The sequence below is a fragment of the Paroedura picta genome, chromosome 10, assembly GCF_049243985.1.
Source record: "Paroedura picta isolate Pp20150507F chromosome 10, Ppicta_v3.0, whole genome shotgun sequence".
NCBI classification, from domain to species: Eukaryota; Metazoa; Chordata; class Lepidosauria; order Squamata; family Gekkonidae; genus Paroedura; species Paroedura picta.
In genome coordinates this window covers 47,896,086-47,911,241 of record NC_135378.1, presented here as the reverse complement: position 1 = coordinate 47,911,241, position 15,156 = coordinate 47,896,086, and the positions used below count along the sequence as shown (strand labels likewise).

At 42.7% G+C, this 15,156-nt stretch overlaps 1 protein-coding gene across 4 annotated transcripts in view; it reads left to right on the top strand.

The window, feature by feature from the left end:
- FNIP2 (folliculin interacting protein 2) overlaps positions 1-11,905 on the top strand; it is a 57,091-nt gene extending 45,186 nt beyond the window's left edge. For all 4 annotated transcript variants that reach the window (XM_077300000.1, XM_077300001.1, XM_077299997.1 and 1 more), the window contains 7 exons: positions 107-253; positions 352-521; positions 2,346-3,555; positions 4,877-5,033; positions 6,464-6,664; positions 7,339-7,454; positions 9,081-11,905. In XM_077300000.1, the coding sequence (XP_077156115.1) occupies positions 107-253; positions 352-521; positions 2,346-3,555; positions 4,877-5,033; positions 6,464-6,664; positions 7,339-7,454; positions 9,081-9,159 (2,080 nt within the window). In that variant the 3' untranslated portion in view covers positions 9,160-11,905. The remainder of the gene's footprint in view (positions 1-106; positions 254-351; positions 522-2,345; positions 3,556-4,876; positions 5,034-6,463; positions 6,665-7,338; positions 7,455-9,080) is intronic.
- The last annotated feature ends 3,251 nt before the right edge of the window (positions 11,906-15,156 follow it).

The window sequence follows — 15,156 nt, the reverse complement described above, 5'->3', positions numbered from 1 at the left end:
CTTTGAGAGATGAGGGATTTTTGCTCGGTGCAGAGCTGGTCAAAGCAATCTTGTATTTTGAATAATAGGTACTTCTGAGTTGACAGATTTGTTCCTCTTTTGGCAGAGTGACAGTCTGGAACTTGTATTCCATTCCAAGGATCACAGAGCCTGTATGGCTTAGTATGATGTCTGGTGCTTCAGAAAAGAGCCAGTTATGCCAGCACTTCCTCAAGGAATTCACTGTTCTGATAGAACAGACCAGCAAAAACCAGTAAGTCTTCTCTTTCCTCCCGCCTCATTCTGCTGCTTTTGCATGGAAATGGCAGATTTGCTACAGCATTCCTTCCTTTGTGACTCTCTTCTCCATAGGTTCTTAGCTGCTTTGTTAACCGCGGTGCTGACGTATCACCTGGCCTGGGTCCCTACCGTGATGCCGGTTGACCATCCCCCCATCAAGGCTTTCTCTGAGAAACGTGCTTCTCAGTCTGTGAACATGCTGGGGAAATCGCATCCTTACAATCCACTTTGGGCCCAACTCGGTCAGTAAAAGATTTCTAGGCCAAGAAAAATAAATCTGGATAACTTCCGATTGCTTTAATCCATAAAATGTGTTTGTGCATGTACATATAAAAGAGGTTTAAATATATTGGGTTGGACCCAGGGCAGAATTTCCACTTGTGCTCCAGCTATCACGCAGCTGAAAGGAAAGCAAAAAACCATGGACTGCCAAGGGAAGCCAATAGTGGCTGCGCTTGCATTGCTGCTTTCTGAAAATCAGGTGCAACCTGTTTCTGAGCACTGATACGTAGTGGCCCCTGTGCTAGGCATTGCACTACATCTTGTGCAAGCAGAACTGTGCTAAGTCCATTTATGTTTCCACTTGTGCATCACTGGATCCAACTCATAGGGTAGGGTAGATGTCTTTATAATACTTTCCAAAACCTGAGTCTTACAATAGTGTACAGAAAGGTAAACCTATATAAAATCCTATAATGCACAATAATATACCACATCCCAACCAATTCAGGAGCTACATAGAAGTACACCCGCCAGCTTGCACAAATATCTATTCAAATTTAATCATGACTATCCAGATACTAGCTTGAAGAAGAGCACTTCAAAGCTCAGAGGCCTGGAACTTGCAAAATAAAACAGAAGTTCATTGATATATTAAAGACAAGCATTTTTTTTCCCAGCATGAGCTTTTGTGAGTCATTCTTTACTTCCTCAGAAGCATCTTGTAACCAGGTGCCCACTACTGCTGTGTTTATTATGTCTGAGGAAGTGTGCCTGCACCCGAAACCTCACGCCTTAAATAAATCTTTGTTGTTCTTAAAGGTGCCATTGGCCTCAAATTTTGTAGTATTATCCTGTTATCCATCTAGTGATAACTCTGTGAAGCATATGGTGCCCTCTAGTGGTACCTGTATGGTTGCAAACTACGTAATCACCTTTTATTCCTTTGCACAGCCATGGGTGCGAGCGATAGAATTTGTTCAGTATCTGAACAACTCTGGGTTGGATCTGTCAGTTGTGAGTAGCACAAACTCTGTTGACTGCCCTGTAGCCAGATAATGCATTTAAAAATATGCTATGCTTGGTAGATAAAATCAGCATCTCAGTGCAGAACTTAACTTCCCTTTAAAAGAAAAGGCCTTGAACATTTAGGAGCTGTGAGAGTGATTTCAGGGAGGTAGTCTAGGGGTGTGCATTCAGCTAAGCCAAGACCAAAAAAACCCTGGAATTTAAAGGAAGTCGATTGCATGAATAGCTGTGGGACACTGTGGTAGCCAAAATGGTACGTTTCAAGGTCCCAATGATTTCAGTGGCAGAATTGAGCAAGCTCATTAATTTCTCTTAAAATCAGTGGGACTTCAAAGGACTGAATGGGACTTCAAAGGACTTAATTTTGACTAAGTCATGCCCTGGGTGTTCTGTCATTTAAGCAAGGTTGTAATAACAAATTTAGTAACTTTTATTTATACAGGAGTCTTTCTTTTTTGACAGAAGACAAATGTTGAATTTAGTGTCAAAGAACCTGCCTTAAATCAAGCCATAATATTGGCATATAGTGCTCAGTACTGTCTACTCTGGCTGGCAGCAGCACTGTATAGTAAGGACTTTCCTCTTGTCTAAGATCCTGTATTTGGAAAGGCCATGATTTAAATAAGAACCATGTGTGCTCTACCACTGAGCCATGCCCCTTCCCCACTAGTCGTGTTGGTGAAAGTGATGAATCCTGACAACTAGAGCATCAGGGACAGGAGCTGAATTCCAACCTTCCTTACATAATCTCTGTCCACTTGACTTAATAACCCATACAGTTGTGTGAGTCTCCTCATCTTTTCTTGTACTTCATATAGGTGACTTGTATGGTGCTATAGGGTCTCCTGTCAGGATGACACGGACTGTAGTGGTTGGGAAACGTAAGGATTTGGTTCAGCGCATACTCTACGTTCTCACCTACTTCTTACGATGCTCTGAGCTGCAAGATGACCAACTCATTTTGAACAGGAACATCAGTGAAGAAGAACAAGCTGTGAATGGATGTAAGTTTACAACGGCATTGGAAAAGGGAGACGTTGAGGACTCTGATTATGTGGTAGTCACTGTAAGAAAGGAACCTGCTCTTGTGCCTCCCCTTCTGCCTCAGAAGACGACAAGTCATTCCTCTGTGAGACACGAGAACTGCTCTGAAGCTGTGGGCTTGAACGAAAAGCACGAAGGGGCGAATGTGGAGCAGAGTTCGGAGGTGTCTTCTCATTTGTCCAAAGGCTCTCCTAAAGAAATCATGGAAGAGGTCATCCAGGTTAAAATGACGGCCAGTTCAGAAGCTGTATTTGGAGAGCGAGCCAAATTGGAGAATGTAACCATAGAAGCAAATGATGGCCACCACTGTAAAGACAGGGGGCAACAGCTTAGCAAGTCGTTTTCTACACGGTTTCCTGTGAAGGCTGACCAGAGGTGGCCTCAGTCGGAAAAAGTTACCTTCCAGATTGGAAGCTCCACCTCCCCAGAGTCTGATGGAGAAATCCAAAGAAAGGAGATGAGTGAGTCTTTGGGGAAACTCAGGAATAAAAGCAAATCTCCATGCCTGGCGTCAAATACATTGCGTATGATACCCCACGCTCAACGAGAAAAAACTGACTTCTCTTATAAGCCACGCTGCAGGCAGAAAGTGAGTAAAGCACCGGTGCCAGCTGCATCTCGGGTGTTGGGTCAGCTGTCTCTCTCTCCCGACAGCAGAATCAGAACCCTACGTCCAGGGAAACAGGAGGAAGCTAAAAGTACACGCTGTGCAAGCCTAGCAAGTGGTTCTCTTGACTGTGATGCAGAGGGTTCTACTGATGGGCCTGTTTCTGACCAAGTGGTTATCGAAGACGTCCTCTGTGGGGATGCTGGAAGGAAACACCCTTTCAAAACGGAAGAGAACATTCCTAGAAACGAGAGCTCGGACAGTGCCTTGGGAGAGAGTGATGACGAAGGCAGTGCATTTAGTCCAGATGTACAGCCTCAGAGCTTGATCACCAATAGGCCTGAGGAGCTCTCAGAAGTGGAACTTGTTTTGCCAAGGTAAAATGCTTTGTACCAGCCTAAGAAGTCATTCCCCCAAAAAATCAGCATTGTTTTGGAGTATGACAGTAAATAGAATGGTCATGTTAGACCAAATTCAGCCAGTTGTTTTCATTCTATGACAGGGGTAGTCAACCTGTGGTCCTCCAGATGTCCATGGACTACAATTCCCATGAGCCCCTGCCAGCGTTTGCTCATGGGAATTGTAGTCCATAGACATCTGGAGGACCACAGGTTGACTACCCCTGTTCTATGGTAATCTTTGCATATTTTGGGAAAGCTGGTTTAGAGCAGACTGGGAATTGGGATTTATGATTAATTCCTAAATACCCTCATTTAAGTTTACCTAGTTTTGGACTTTGACAACCACCCTGGCATCCTGACTACCAGATGGTGAGAGAAAACACACTTAAGACAATCTTAATAACTTTCCCCAGCTTTTGGTTGGGAAGATGTATTGTGGACATTTGAAATGTCTAGAGCAAATGTAAAACAAAAGCCATGTAATAATTTTTATTGTGATCAAAATAATGCAGACTGTATGCAAGCTTCTAATGTCTCCAGAACTCTTCCCCTGGCTGATAATTAGGAGAGCTGGAATCAGGTTATTTCATTGGTAAGCTGGGAAGAGAAGAAAAATGGATGTGCCAATCAAAAATACAAAGACCAGTAGCTGACTAAATTTCTCACTAGAGAGCACACACAGATCTCTTAAAAGGCTAAAAAGAAAGGGACAGTTACATTAATGCTAAATATTAATTTTAGATGATGCCCTAAGTCAAGAGTTGACAGCAGCCAAATATTCCTCAGTGGTGGAGGGAACCCCGTAAAAACAATCTCCTCCCAGGTAGCTTTGACAGAGTCTCTATCTGATAAATTCAGGTGTGTTCAAAATAGGCAGAAGTTGCAATTAAACATGTTGGTCCTTATAATAATCTGAAAGCAAAGGCCTTGTAAGTAACCTGCATGTTCAGAACAAGGGTACATTTTTCATGAGCATCTTAGGGTTTTGGCCATAATCTTGACTGGCAAGGAGGGTGGGTAACAACGTATTTCTGCCAGATGATGATAAACTCATGCCAAAATTAACTGAACTTATTTATTATGTATTTGTTTGTTAAATTTATACCACCCCCTTTCCCCAAGGGCTGAGGGCAGCTTACATCAGTTGTGTTTTATAATAGATTCAAATTAAAATTCCAACATTTAAAATTCGTAATTTGCATTTATATTGATTGAAGTTTTACAACCTGTTGACCAAGAGGCCTGAAAAGAGAGTCAGTTTTTTGTATGCTGGGAGCAACCAGTTCTTGTCTTTCAGATCCAACACAATCAGCAATCAAAGTGTGAGACATTTTGGACGGTCGCTGCTGGGGGGCTATTGTGCTTCGTATATGCCTGATCTTGTATTACATGGAATAAGCAACGATGAGCAGCTCAAGCTTCGTTTGCCAGCTGATTTGTGTCATTCAGTAAATGTAAGTCTGCGCACCTTTTTCAGCAAGAAGCCTCTTGCGACATGCAGGATTGGCCAGAAAAGGAGGCGTTGTGGAGAATTATTATCTGTTGGCCACAACTAGCAACAAAGTTGTTCTCTTTTAATGTTGCTTGAAATTGCTTTTGTTGAGAGCCATCTTGGTTGTAGTGGTCAAGAGCAGTGTCCTCTAATCCAGAGAAGTGGATTATGATTCCCCACTCCTCCTTCACACGCAGCCATCTGGGTGACCTTGGGCTAGTCACAGTTCTGTTAGAGCTGTTCTCTTCCAGACTCTCAGCTCCACCTCACTAACAGGGTACCTGTTATGGGGAAAGGAAGGTAAAGCGCTTTGAGACTCTTTTTTCCTCTCTGCATGATGAGGAAACCATAATTGTTCTGGAAGCTTCATTTCTTGCACATTATAGTTGCCTTAGTTTGCACCTTTTATCCAAAGGAAAGGCATATTCTAATGAGAGGCTCATTTTGCTATGTTTCTCCCACTGCCAGGTGGCTTCTCCCATTTTCCTCTGTCTGTTCCCATCCTCTAATGAGAACAGAGGAAACTGGACTGTGTGGAGGCAGCCCAAGTTGTCTGCTTAATCTCAAAAACAACCTCATGTTTAAACACTTGATGGTCAAACTGCAAAGTGGAACCTTCTGTCCTTCATATGATGCATTTCCATGTAGGTCTTGCCATGGCTGTGTACCGCAGAACCGCTTGTTTGCCCTGAATCAGAAATCTGTATTTGCCAAAATGTGCAAATGCCCTGAATGTGCATTTGTTGCATGCATGCACACTATTTATGTTGATTTTTTTTTTGCCATTGAGTCTCAGCAAACATATGATGTCATTGTAGGGTTTTCAAGGCAAGAGAGGTATAGAGGTGGTTTGCCATAGCCTGCCTCTGCACAGCAACCCTGGACTGCCTTGGCAGTCCCATATCCAAATGCTGACCAGGGCTGACCTTGCTTAGCTTCTGAGATCTGACAAGTTTGGGCTAGCCTGGCCTATTCAGGGCATTTATTTTGATAGTCCCACGTATTTGCCAAGTCCTTGCATTGTAAGGAATGGAAGTTTTTGTAGCACAACTTCTAAAGCTGGATAGGTGCATAAAGGGCAATTCACTATACATAATTCAATATTTGTTAACAGAAGTAAGCTGTCTTGATAAATGTCGCTGAAACTGGCCCTGTCAGCGTACCTTCTGCATACTCTGTGTGAAGGGAACATCCTACTGATCATAAGCTTTATCAGGTAGAAGGTACATACTTAATAATCATTGGGTTTAAGTAAAGTATTTGATTTATAGTGTTTATATGCAAAATGTCTCTATTCTACATTTCATTTATAGACTTAACAAATAACACTTAGCACAAAAGTGGTTTGAAGATGTCCCGCTTCAGCTCCTTTTGGTGTGTGTTTTGTTACAGCATCCAGTACTAGATGAGCCCATCTCAGAAGCTGTTTGCATTATTGCTGATACGGATAAATGGACTGTGCAGGTGGCCACAAGCCAGAGAAAAATGATGGACAATATGAAATTAGGCAAGGATGTCCTAGTCTCCAGCCAAGTGTCCTCTTTGTTGCAATCCATTTTACAGCTTTACAAACTTAACCTTCCTGCCGACTTTGTAAGTTCTCTTTTATAAATAAGTGCATGCAGTTGTTATTAACTAGCAGGGGAAATGTGAAGGGTGACAAGTTTTAAACTGTGTGTACCTCTTCACTCACTTTCTATCCTGGGAGCAACAGATCAATGTACCAGATACTACTCCTGTTCAGGTGACAGAACTGATCTTCATAAGTGTGTCTTATGTGGCAACTGTATGGAGAGTTAAGAACATAAGAGAAGCTGTGTAGGATCAGGCCAATGGTTCATCCAGTCCAGCACTCTGTATCTCACAGTGACCAAAAACCACGTGCCATTAGGACCACCAGCAGGGCCAGACCTCCAGAAGCCCTCCTACTAGCCCCCGAAGCAACAAGAATACAGAGCACCACTCCCCCCCCTTTTTTTTTTGCCTGTAGTCTTTCCCTTCGGCCAGACAGGCTTTATTCCCTGTCTGGGAATTGTGACAAACCAGTTAAATTGTGACAAACCAAAAGCTCGTTTTTAGAAGCCCTGGCAAATAATAACATCCTGTTGTGCATCCAAAAGGAAGTAAATGTCGAGGCTGCCTATGTGTATGGAGAGTAGGGCGCAAAGTACTGAAAGGGCCCTGCTCCCGAACCCAGCCTCATTGGCATATCTTTTATGTGTTGTGGTCTACTGGATATGAACCATTGTGATGTTTTTCCTCTGTAGTGCATAATGCATCTTGAGGATCGGCTACAGGAAATGTACCTCAAAAGCACAATGCTGTCAAAATATTTGCGAGGTCACACACGAGTTCATGTGAAAGAGCTTGGAGTGGTGTTGGGGTGAGTTATTGTTGTTGGAACTACTTTTAAAGTTTGAACATTTTGCACTCTGTCAAACACTCAGAAATTCAGACCATTTTAAGCAACAGAAAGGTCTGCCAGTCCTCCCCTATAATTCCTTCCTTCCTTTCCCTTCACCACATCAGAGCTGGAGCTGTGTGGGGCCAGAGCTCAATTGTACCAACTTCCAGCACTGCCTGATGCCCCCAGCTGTCCTGCCTGTAGCTCCTCATTAGCTCTGGCAGCATACTCACTGTTTCTCTTGACACTGGTCCAGCTAGGTTCCTCTCATGGCTAGTTCCTGGCCATTTCCCAGGTAAGACCAGTTGTTTGGCCTAGCCTCCGACAGCTAGACTGTCCCATAATAGGTTGACTGGCCCTTCACAACACTTCACAAGGTATAAGATTTTTATAATTTTAGGTAGAAACTTTTATCAGTTTGCCATTGGATATATTGTAACTTCTGTTTCTTTCAAAGCATCGCTACACATTCAAAAATAGCTCAGTCCTCAGTACAGGAAGTCTGTGCTGAGATTTTTTGAGCCTAGATTAGCGAAGTGGTGGATCATCCATCTGTCACCGTGTCTGGGTCTGAAATGTTCTCTGTAGAAATAGTGTCTTACAGCACTCTTCTGTTTTATGGTTGTTTCCTGTCCATCTTGTAGATTCCTGGTCCTGAATATCGAGGTCACTATTATGTGTTTTTCCTCATTGTTGAATCTATGCATATTCTCATGAGATGGTCTAATCCAGCGGTCCCCAACCCCGGTCCGGGGACCGGGATCGGTCAGTGGATCAGTCAGTCCCGGACCGCGGCTCTTCCTCGTCCTCCTCCCTGGCTGCTGCCTCGAGGGCTGCCCTGCCCTCTGCCGCCAGCTTACCTTTGATGCTCTCCAGCGGCTGCCATGGCTTGGGCTCCCCCTCAGTGTGGCACTGCACAGCTGCTGCTGGCAGTGACCCCCAGTGGGCGGCAGGAAGTCAGGGGCGCTGGTGGTAAAGCAAGTGGAGCAGTGTTCTTTTCTTGAAGCAGGCTACTTTTTCTTACCATGCCTGAAATTACGCATGTACATGAATTTCAAGGTTTAAATTAAGTTGTGAAGTAGACTGTTCCTGCCTATTCATCTGACCAGACTTAATCCTGTTTTCTTGCACATAGTCTCCAACTAAGACTCACATAATTCTTTTTGCAAACAATTGTTAAACATTGACTAGACCTTTCAGAATTTGGCAAGATGGCTTGGTTATGAAGTGAGGGGTAGGAAACAACCCAACAGAATTGAGGCTGAATAGTCAATGGTATTTTAAGTTATTTGGCTTGATTCTGGTCATTCTAAACAGGAAGAGATCATGGAAAATGTGGTGGAAACATACAGCAGGTCCATGCATTTCCTTCTGTTTAATCATGCATGCACGCAAGAAAAGGAAGTAGAATTGTCAAGGAGTAATTAAGTCATAGATGGCTTCACACGTCCTCATAGCAATACTGTTTCTGTGCCCTCTTGGCTAGTTGTATTTCATCACAGACGTTCTGTACCTTGCTTTAGTGGAAACCCTCCCAGGTTGATACTTTCAACGCTGCACCGTTATGTGCATATTGAAAATTCTCTTTGTAATTTTTCTTTCTAGGATAGAATCCAACGACTTGCCTCTGCTGGCAGCTATAGCAAGTACCCATTCTCCATATGTTGCTCAAATACTTCTCTAAGCTGTTATCTTGAAGGAAAAGTATTCCACCCCCCCAACAAAATAAAAGGATTTGGGGCATGGAACAGATGCCAAGCATGAAGAGGTGGCAAATGGAGGGCGGCACTGCATTCTGTCGCTTATCCATGTCTGCATTTTGCCTGGATGCTTATCAGTGGGATTTCAGTTTACATAATGTAAAAGACATTCAGGGTTTTTATATTCTTTGTGGAGTAAGCTAATCAAGAATGCATCTTTGTATTTTAATGGACAAAAGGATTAAACACTACTGAAACCGAACTATCAACAGAACTATCCAAGTATGGTTTTCCATTATTGCACTTGTCAGTGTCTTGTTCTTTTGAATTTTTTTCCAAATGGGAAGCTGTAAGCAATTGTATGCCTAAGCATTCCTGTGCTGTTTGGATGGAACATGATGATTTGGAGCATGTAAGCATGCATGTGTTTTTGTGTTATACTACTGGCCTTCCTTGGGACAAGAGATTCAGCATTTGGAGTAACTGATGCAGTTGACTAGTTCATAAAACAGACAAAAAGAGGTGGATAGAAGCTGCATTGGGTGGTATTGCTGGGAAAACAACATTCTGGATGTACACAATCCTCAATCACTTTTGGATAAAAATTGCCTTTTGAAAGTAGGGGGATACTTATGGAGCCGAGCAAATTTCTGTGGCCAACTTCTTTGATGCAAATGCAACATCTTGAATTACAGTTTCCCGATGTTGTTAAAACGTAGGTCGAGTGTCCAATTTTTATCTTGTATAAGCAACTGAAAAATGAGTTTGAGACAGAAGAACTGATATGACAAAGTTTGGCATAAATCCTGGCAGATTTATTTTGTAGTATAACTGCTTCATTGCCCTGTGAAAGGTGAGCAGTCTTTAGCTGCACTTGAAGCAGGAATGGCTTGCTAAGTGAATAAATGGAATGTGCAGACAAAACCCCAGCAAGGGCATTGAGTGTGGCCATAGGGACATGGCAGCAACAGCTGATTATGACAAAATATTCAAAGTGACCCCACAGAATGTTTTGCACTATAGCCTATCAGTGCCTTCAGTCTTATATGTCTTAATCAGAAATTTCTCTTTCAGAATTAAATTAGAAATTAATCATATGCACCTCATTTTCTGGACTGTTGTGCAACTGCATCAAGCATAGCTTTTTTTTTATTTTCAGGAGATTCCATTATGCTAGCCTTTTAACATCAAGGATGCAAATTACTAGAATAAGGAAGAGCAAAGCCTTGTGTGGAAAAGCCCCCATTCAGCACTGTGCTCAAGTTGTGCAATTGTCCCAGTACAATCTTCGTCTGAGAATGAAACTGTTACATAGAAATAGAAAAGACATATACTGCAACCACTATGAGGTGGTGTCCGCAGTTTGATGCCACGTTTTCTCAATACCATTTTGCTAATGGAACCCTTTTTTGTTGTTGTTTGAGGCTTGTCACAGTTTTCTGTCTTTTTCCTCTTTCATTCTCGTCTTATTTTTGTGACAATAAATCATGCAGACCCAAATTCAGGCATCACTGTTACAGATCCATCGCAGCATTGTTTCCCCTCCATGCCTTGCAATTCTTCTTGTCATAAATTACCTTCAGAAATCAATTTCACTCGGACCTTATTGTTCTAAACTAAAAAAAGCTCCAATTTTGCAGGAAGGGTTTGTGCTGGCTTTAAAATGCCCGTTTTCTCATATTGAGGCAAAGGGATGACATATCTTTGCAGTCTTTAATTACCTTGTACACATTTTGTGAGGGCATGTCTTTCCCATAAATATTTCTTTACCTCAGAATAAATTAATAATACAGATTGTTCTAAACATACTGAGAGATCACCCTAAATTAGAATTGGATCACCAAGTGGCTTTTATCCTATATTAAAAATAAAACCTTTTCCTTCCCACCAAAAATACTACCTCAGTTGACAGGATAACCTGCCAGTAGGGGGCTACTTCATGTTTGTGCGAGTGCTGAATTTTCTGCATCATTGTGTAGCATTGACAGAGCAAAAGCTGTACCAGTGACTGCCATGGCTATCTTTAGTTTAGGTTTTGATATTATTGAATTGTTTAAAATGGTGTTGAATGTACACAAGAAACATCTGAATTGACAATGAGATGAAAGTTGTCTTAAATGTTCATGATTCCAAAGACTTTTATTGTTTGTTTCCTTGGTATTTTAACACTATTTTTAAGTGGAGACAGATTTCCATGGACCATGGTTTGCAGCTTAAAACATGAGTGTGGTCTTTCCAAAATTATTTTAATACTCATAAACAGGCAGAAAGGGGGAAAAAGGATACTGGTGGCTGATTAAGTAAATGAACTTTTATACTGTATGATTTTTAATGCACTCAAAAGATAATAGCTTGCGGACTAGCATTGATAAAGATGGATAAGAAATATTGAACATTCTAGAAGGCCCCCCTTTTCCACCAAATCTTTCAGTTTCCCAACCGATAGCTAGTGTTGTGAAATGAGGTGTCCACTCCTTTTGACAGAAGCTGTATTTTATAGTGTAATATGTTTCACAAGCTGTGTCAGTGGACCATATTACCTGGATCAGTAGAAGTATTAACATGTGAACTAGACCAGGGAAGATGTATGTATTATACTGCAGCATGTTTTCAGAGAGGAATGGTGAGTAGTGTGTGTTTGAATGAGTGCCCATGGAAACCTCTTACTATCATTTGTGTCAATTTCTTTTGTGGCATTGGTGCAATAAATTTTACAGATTCATCACTGAATGGGGTTCTCCATCTATCAGAATACTATCATCAGAGGTTCTAGCTGATAGAACGGTAAAGTTGACAGTGAAGAAATTTCTCAATATTTTGACATCCAAGTTAGTTTCAAGTTAGTTTCAAGTAGTTTCACATTATAGATCTGATATGAAATTATGTGAAGTTCTGCATATGCTATCAATTGAACTCAAAGCAGCCCCTCCATCTTTAACCGCTCCTGCGGAGCAGAATAAATAAAAGAGTAAGCCCTAAGGGGGAGGAGAAAGGGCGGGCTCTGTCTGGGATAAAAACTCGGAGGGCCCTGATTGGGCTCCTGATTGAGCCCTCTGAGTGTCACTCCATTCGCGCAGCTCCCCATTGGCTGCTTGGCCCAGCCTCGCCTTGCCCGGCTGGGGACTCACCGCACACAAGGAGAAGCAGCCTTCCCCAATGGTGAGTACTCCCCATGGCTTCCCCTCACCCTCACGAAAGGAGCAGGGATGCCGCGTCACAGCCACGGTGTCCCTGCTCCTTTCCCACCCGAGCTCATCACCCCGACACTGCTTCCCCGCCCCCACAGACAGACACACACACACACACTCACTAGCCAAACCCCTCTGGCTGCCCCCCCCCATGATCGCCCTGCTGCCGCTTCCCTGCCCCTACAGACACACACATGCACACAGCCAGCCACCCATTGCACTCCCCTACCCCTTCCCCCACCCCACACACCCATGTACCCAATCCTCTCTACCCCCTCTTCCCTCGCCACCTCCCCCTCCTGATTCGCCCCCCTCCTGATTCCCCCCACCCTTCAGACACACCCTGTCCCCTGCCCTTTCACCTACCTCTCTGCCTGCCTTCCTTTCTTCCTTCTTTCTTCCTGACTTCCTCTATTTCTCCATCTCCTTCCCGTCTCCCTGTCTCTCCCTCTCACTTGCTTCCTGTCTTTCTCCTTTTCTTCCTTTCTTTCTCCCTTCTACTCATCCCTTCAACCACACCTTGCCCTTTTTTCTCCCTCCCATACCTCCTTTCCTCTTCCTCCTTTCCTTCAGTCTGCCTCCCCATCCGCTAGCACCTGCTGTATTTATTCTACAGTGGGCTTAATTTCTAGTAAGCAAAATATGTGTCCCGTTTCTGTAGATTTTTCTCCTTCCAAAGGCATCCCACATTGTACCAAAGGTCCCCAATCCTTAGGGACAACTTTCCAGTTGATGTAGGAGGCTGCAAAAGACAGGGTGTCAGGAAGATCTGTTCTGCAAAAGGAACTTCACATGCAGTTCTCTGCTGACCTAGCTGTATTGATTCACCCCTTTGTAATATCGAGACTGGGTTATTGTACACCTACGTATGCATGGTATCTCCTGAAGATTCAGAAGCCAAAATATTTCTTGGCAATTTGGTGCTGAGTGTTACCCTGACCAACAGAGACTGAGCCAAGCTACATTTGGTATAGTCCTTCCTAAACTGTACAGTACTTCTTAGCTGCAGCTGGAGGGATTGCATATCTGAATTTTCCCACACACAGAAATGCACTCTGTGTCTGTGGAAAACCGAAACATTTCTGGAAGACAGAATACAGTTTAGGCTCTTATCTGTCATGCTTGTTTTTATTTGCTGAAAACTATTTGTGAGAGCAGCAAGTATTCATTCTTTAACAACATTCACAAGCAGTTCTGGTCCTGAAGGCAGAATGTATCCAAAGCTCCTATTATGGCCTAAATAAATTGTGGTGGCTTTATGTTATTCATATTTGGATACCTATGTGATCATGTGCTGCATAATTTGATGTATATGCTCACCACAGCAATTTTATCAATTCTTGTTTGGCTTTGTGATTGCATTTTAATGCAATCTTTACTAGATCACTTAGGATAAATACTGTGCCTGGGGACCAAGTGGCCATTGAACTGAAGACCTCTAAAGGGGCAGCAATGTTCAGTTAAATGCAATGCACACTAATGTGACTTTTCTCTTCCATCAGCAGCCCCTGTGACCTCAGAACAGGTGATACTGGGAGGGTCAAGAGGACCTCATCAAGTCAAGTCTTTATTATTACAGAACTAGACCAGTAGTCAAATTACAAAATACATAAAAACATCTGGCCTTAACAAGGTACATAAAACAATCATTGATAACTAAAATATTATAAAATTTAAAAACATTCCAGCTATAGGAATCATTTAATTTTAAAACTCACAAGCATTATCTCAAGAAATTGAGACTATCTCTACCTAAATTGCTCCAAATCCACCCAGCTCTTCCTTGTTTTGATAGCTCTCCAAGCAAATCTGGCCACAATAGAAGTTATTTATGTGCTTAAGAGAACCTCATCAACAAATTGCCATATAGAGAATTAATGCTGTGCAATGGTTAAAAGTGTTGGATTCATATCTGGAAGACCCAGGTTTGAATCCCCCACTTAGGCCAGTCACATACTCTCAGCCTGCCTTACAGGGTTGTTGTGAGAATAAAATGGAGGAGAGGAGAATGATGCAAGGCAGTTTGGGTCCCTGTTGGAGAGAAACTGACTGAGCCTTCGGGGAGGGCGATATATAAATCTAAATAAATAAATAAATAAATAAAAGATGGGGTATAAATGAATGACAAAATTTTAAAAATGGCCTGGGGGCCACCGTAAAGCAGAAGAATCAAACAAAATAGTTTTGCTAGAACTATTACAAACTTATTGTGCATGATAGGTTTCATTTTGTCTGATGAACAGGGCTACAGTCCATGACAGCTTGCTATTATAAATCAGTTCAAGGTGTCAAAGAAGTTTGCAATTGAAGATGCTGGGAATTGACTTTTGGGGGAGGAGTGCTTCAAGGTGACATTATCTCCCATGTTGTTCAATAACTCTGTAAAGCCCCATAATATGACTTTTTAAGTGGGCTGTCACCAATAAGATGATGGCATCCATATGTATTACTCTAGATAAGCCACTTGGTGCTGCTGCTGCTGCTGCTGCCAGGGAGAAGTGTCAGAATGCTGTGGTCAGGTGGGCTAAGGGAGAACAAGCTAAAGCTGAACAGAAGAAGAGCTGACCCAAAAGAGTCTCAAAGCAGTTTACAATTCCCTACCCTTCCTCTCCCAACAGGCATTCTGTGAGATGGGTGGACTGAGAGAGCTGAAAGAGAACTGTAACTGGCTCAGTCATGCAGCTAGCTTCATGTGGAGGAGAGGGGAACCAACCCCACTTCTCCAGATTAGAGCCTGGTATACCAGGCTGGTTCTCAATAGATGGAATTAATCCTGACTTTAAATGGGGTAGA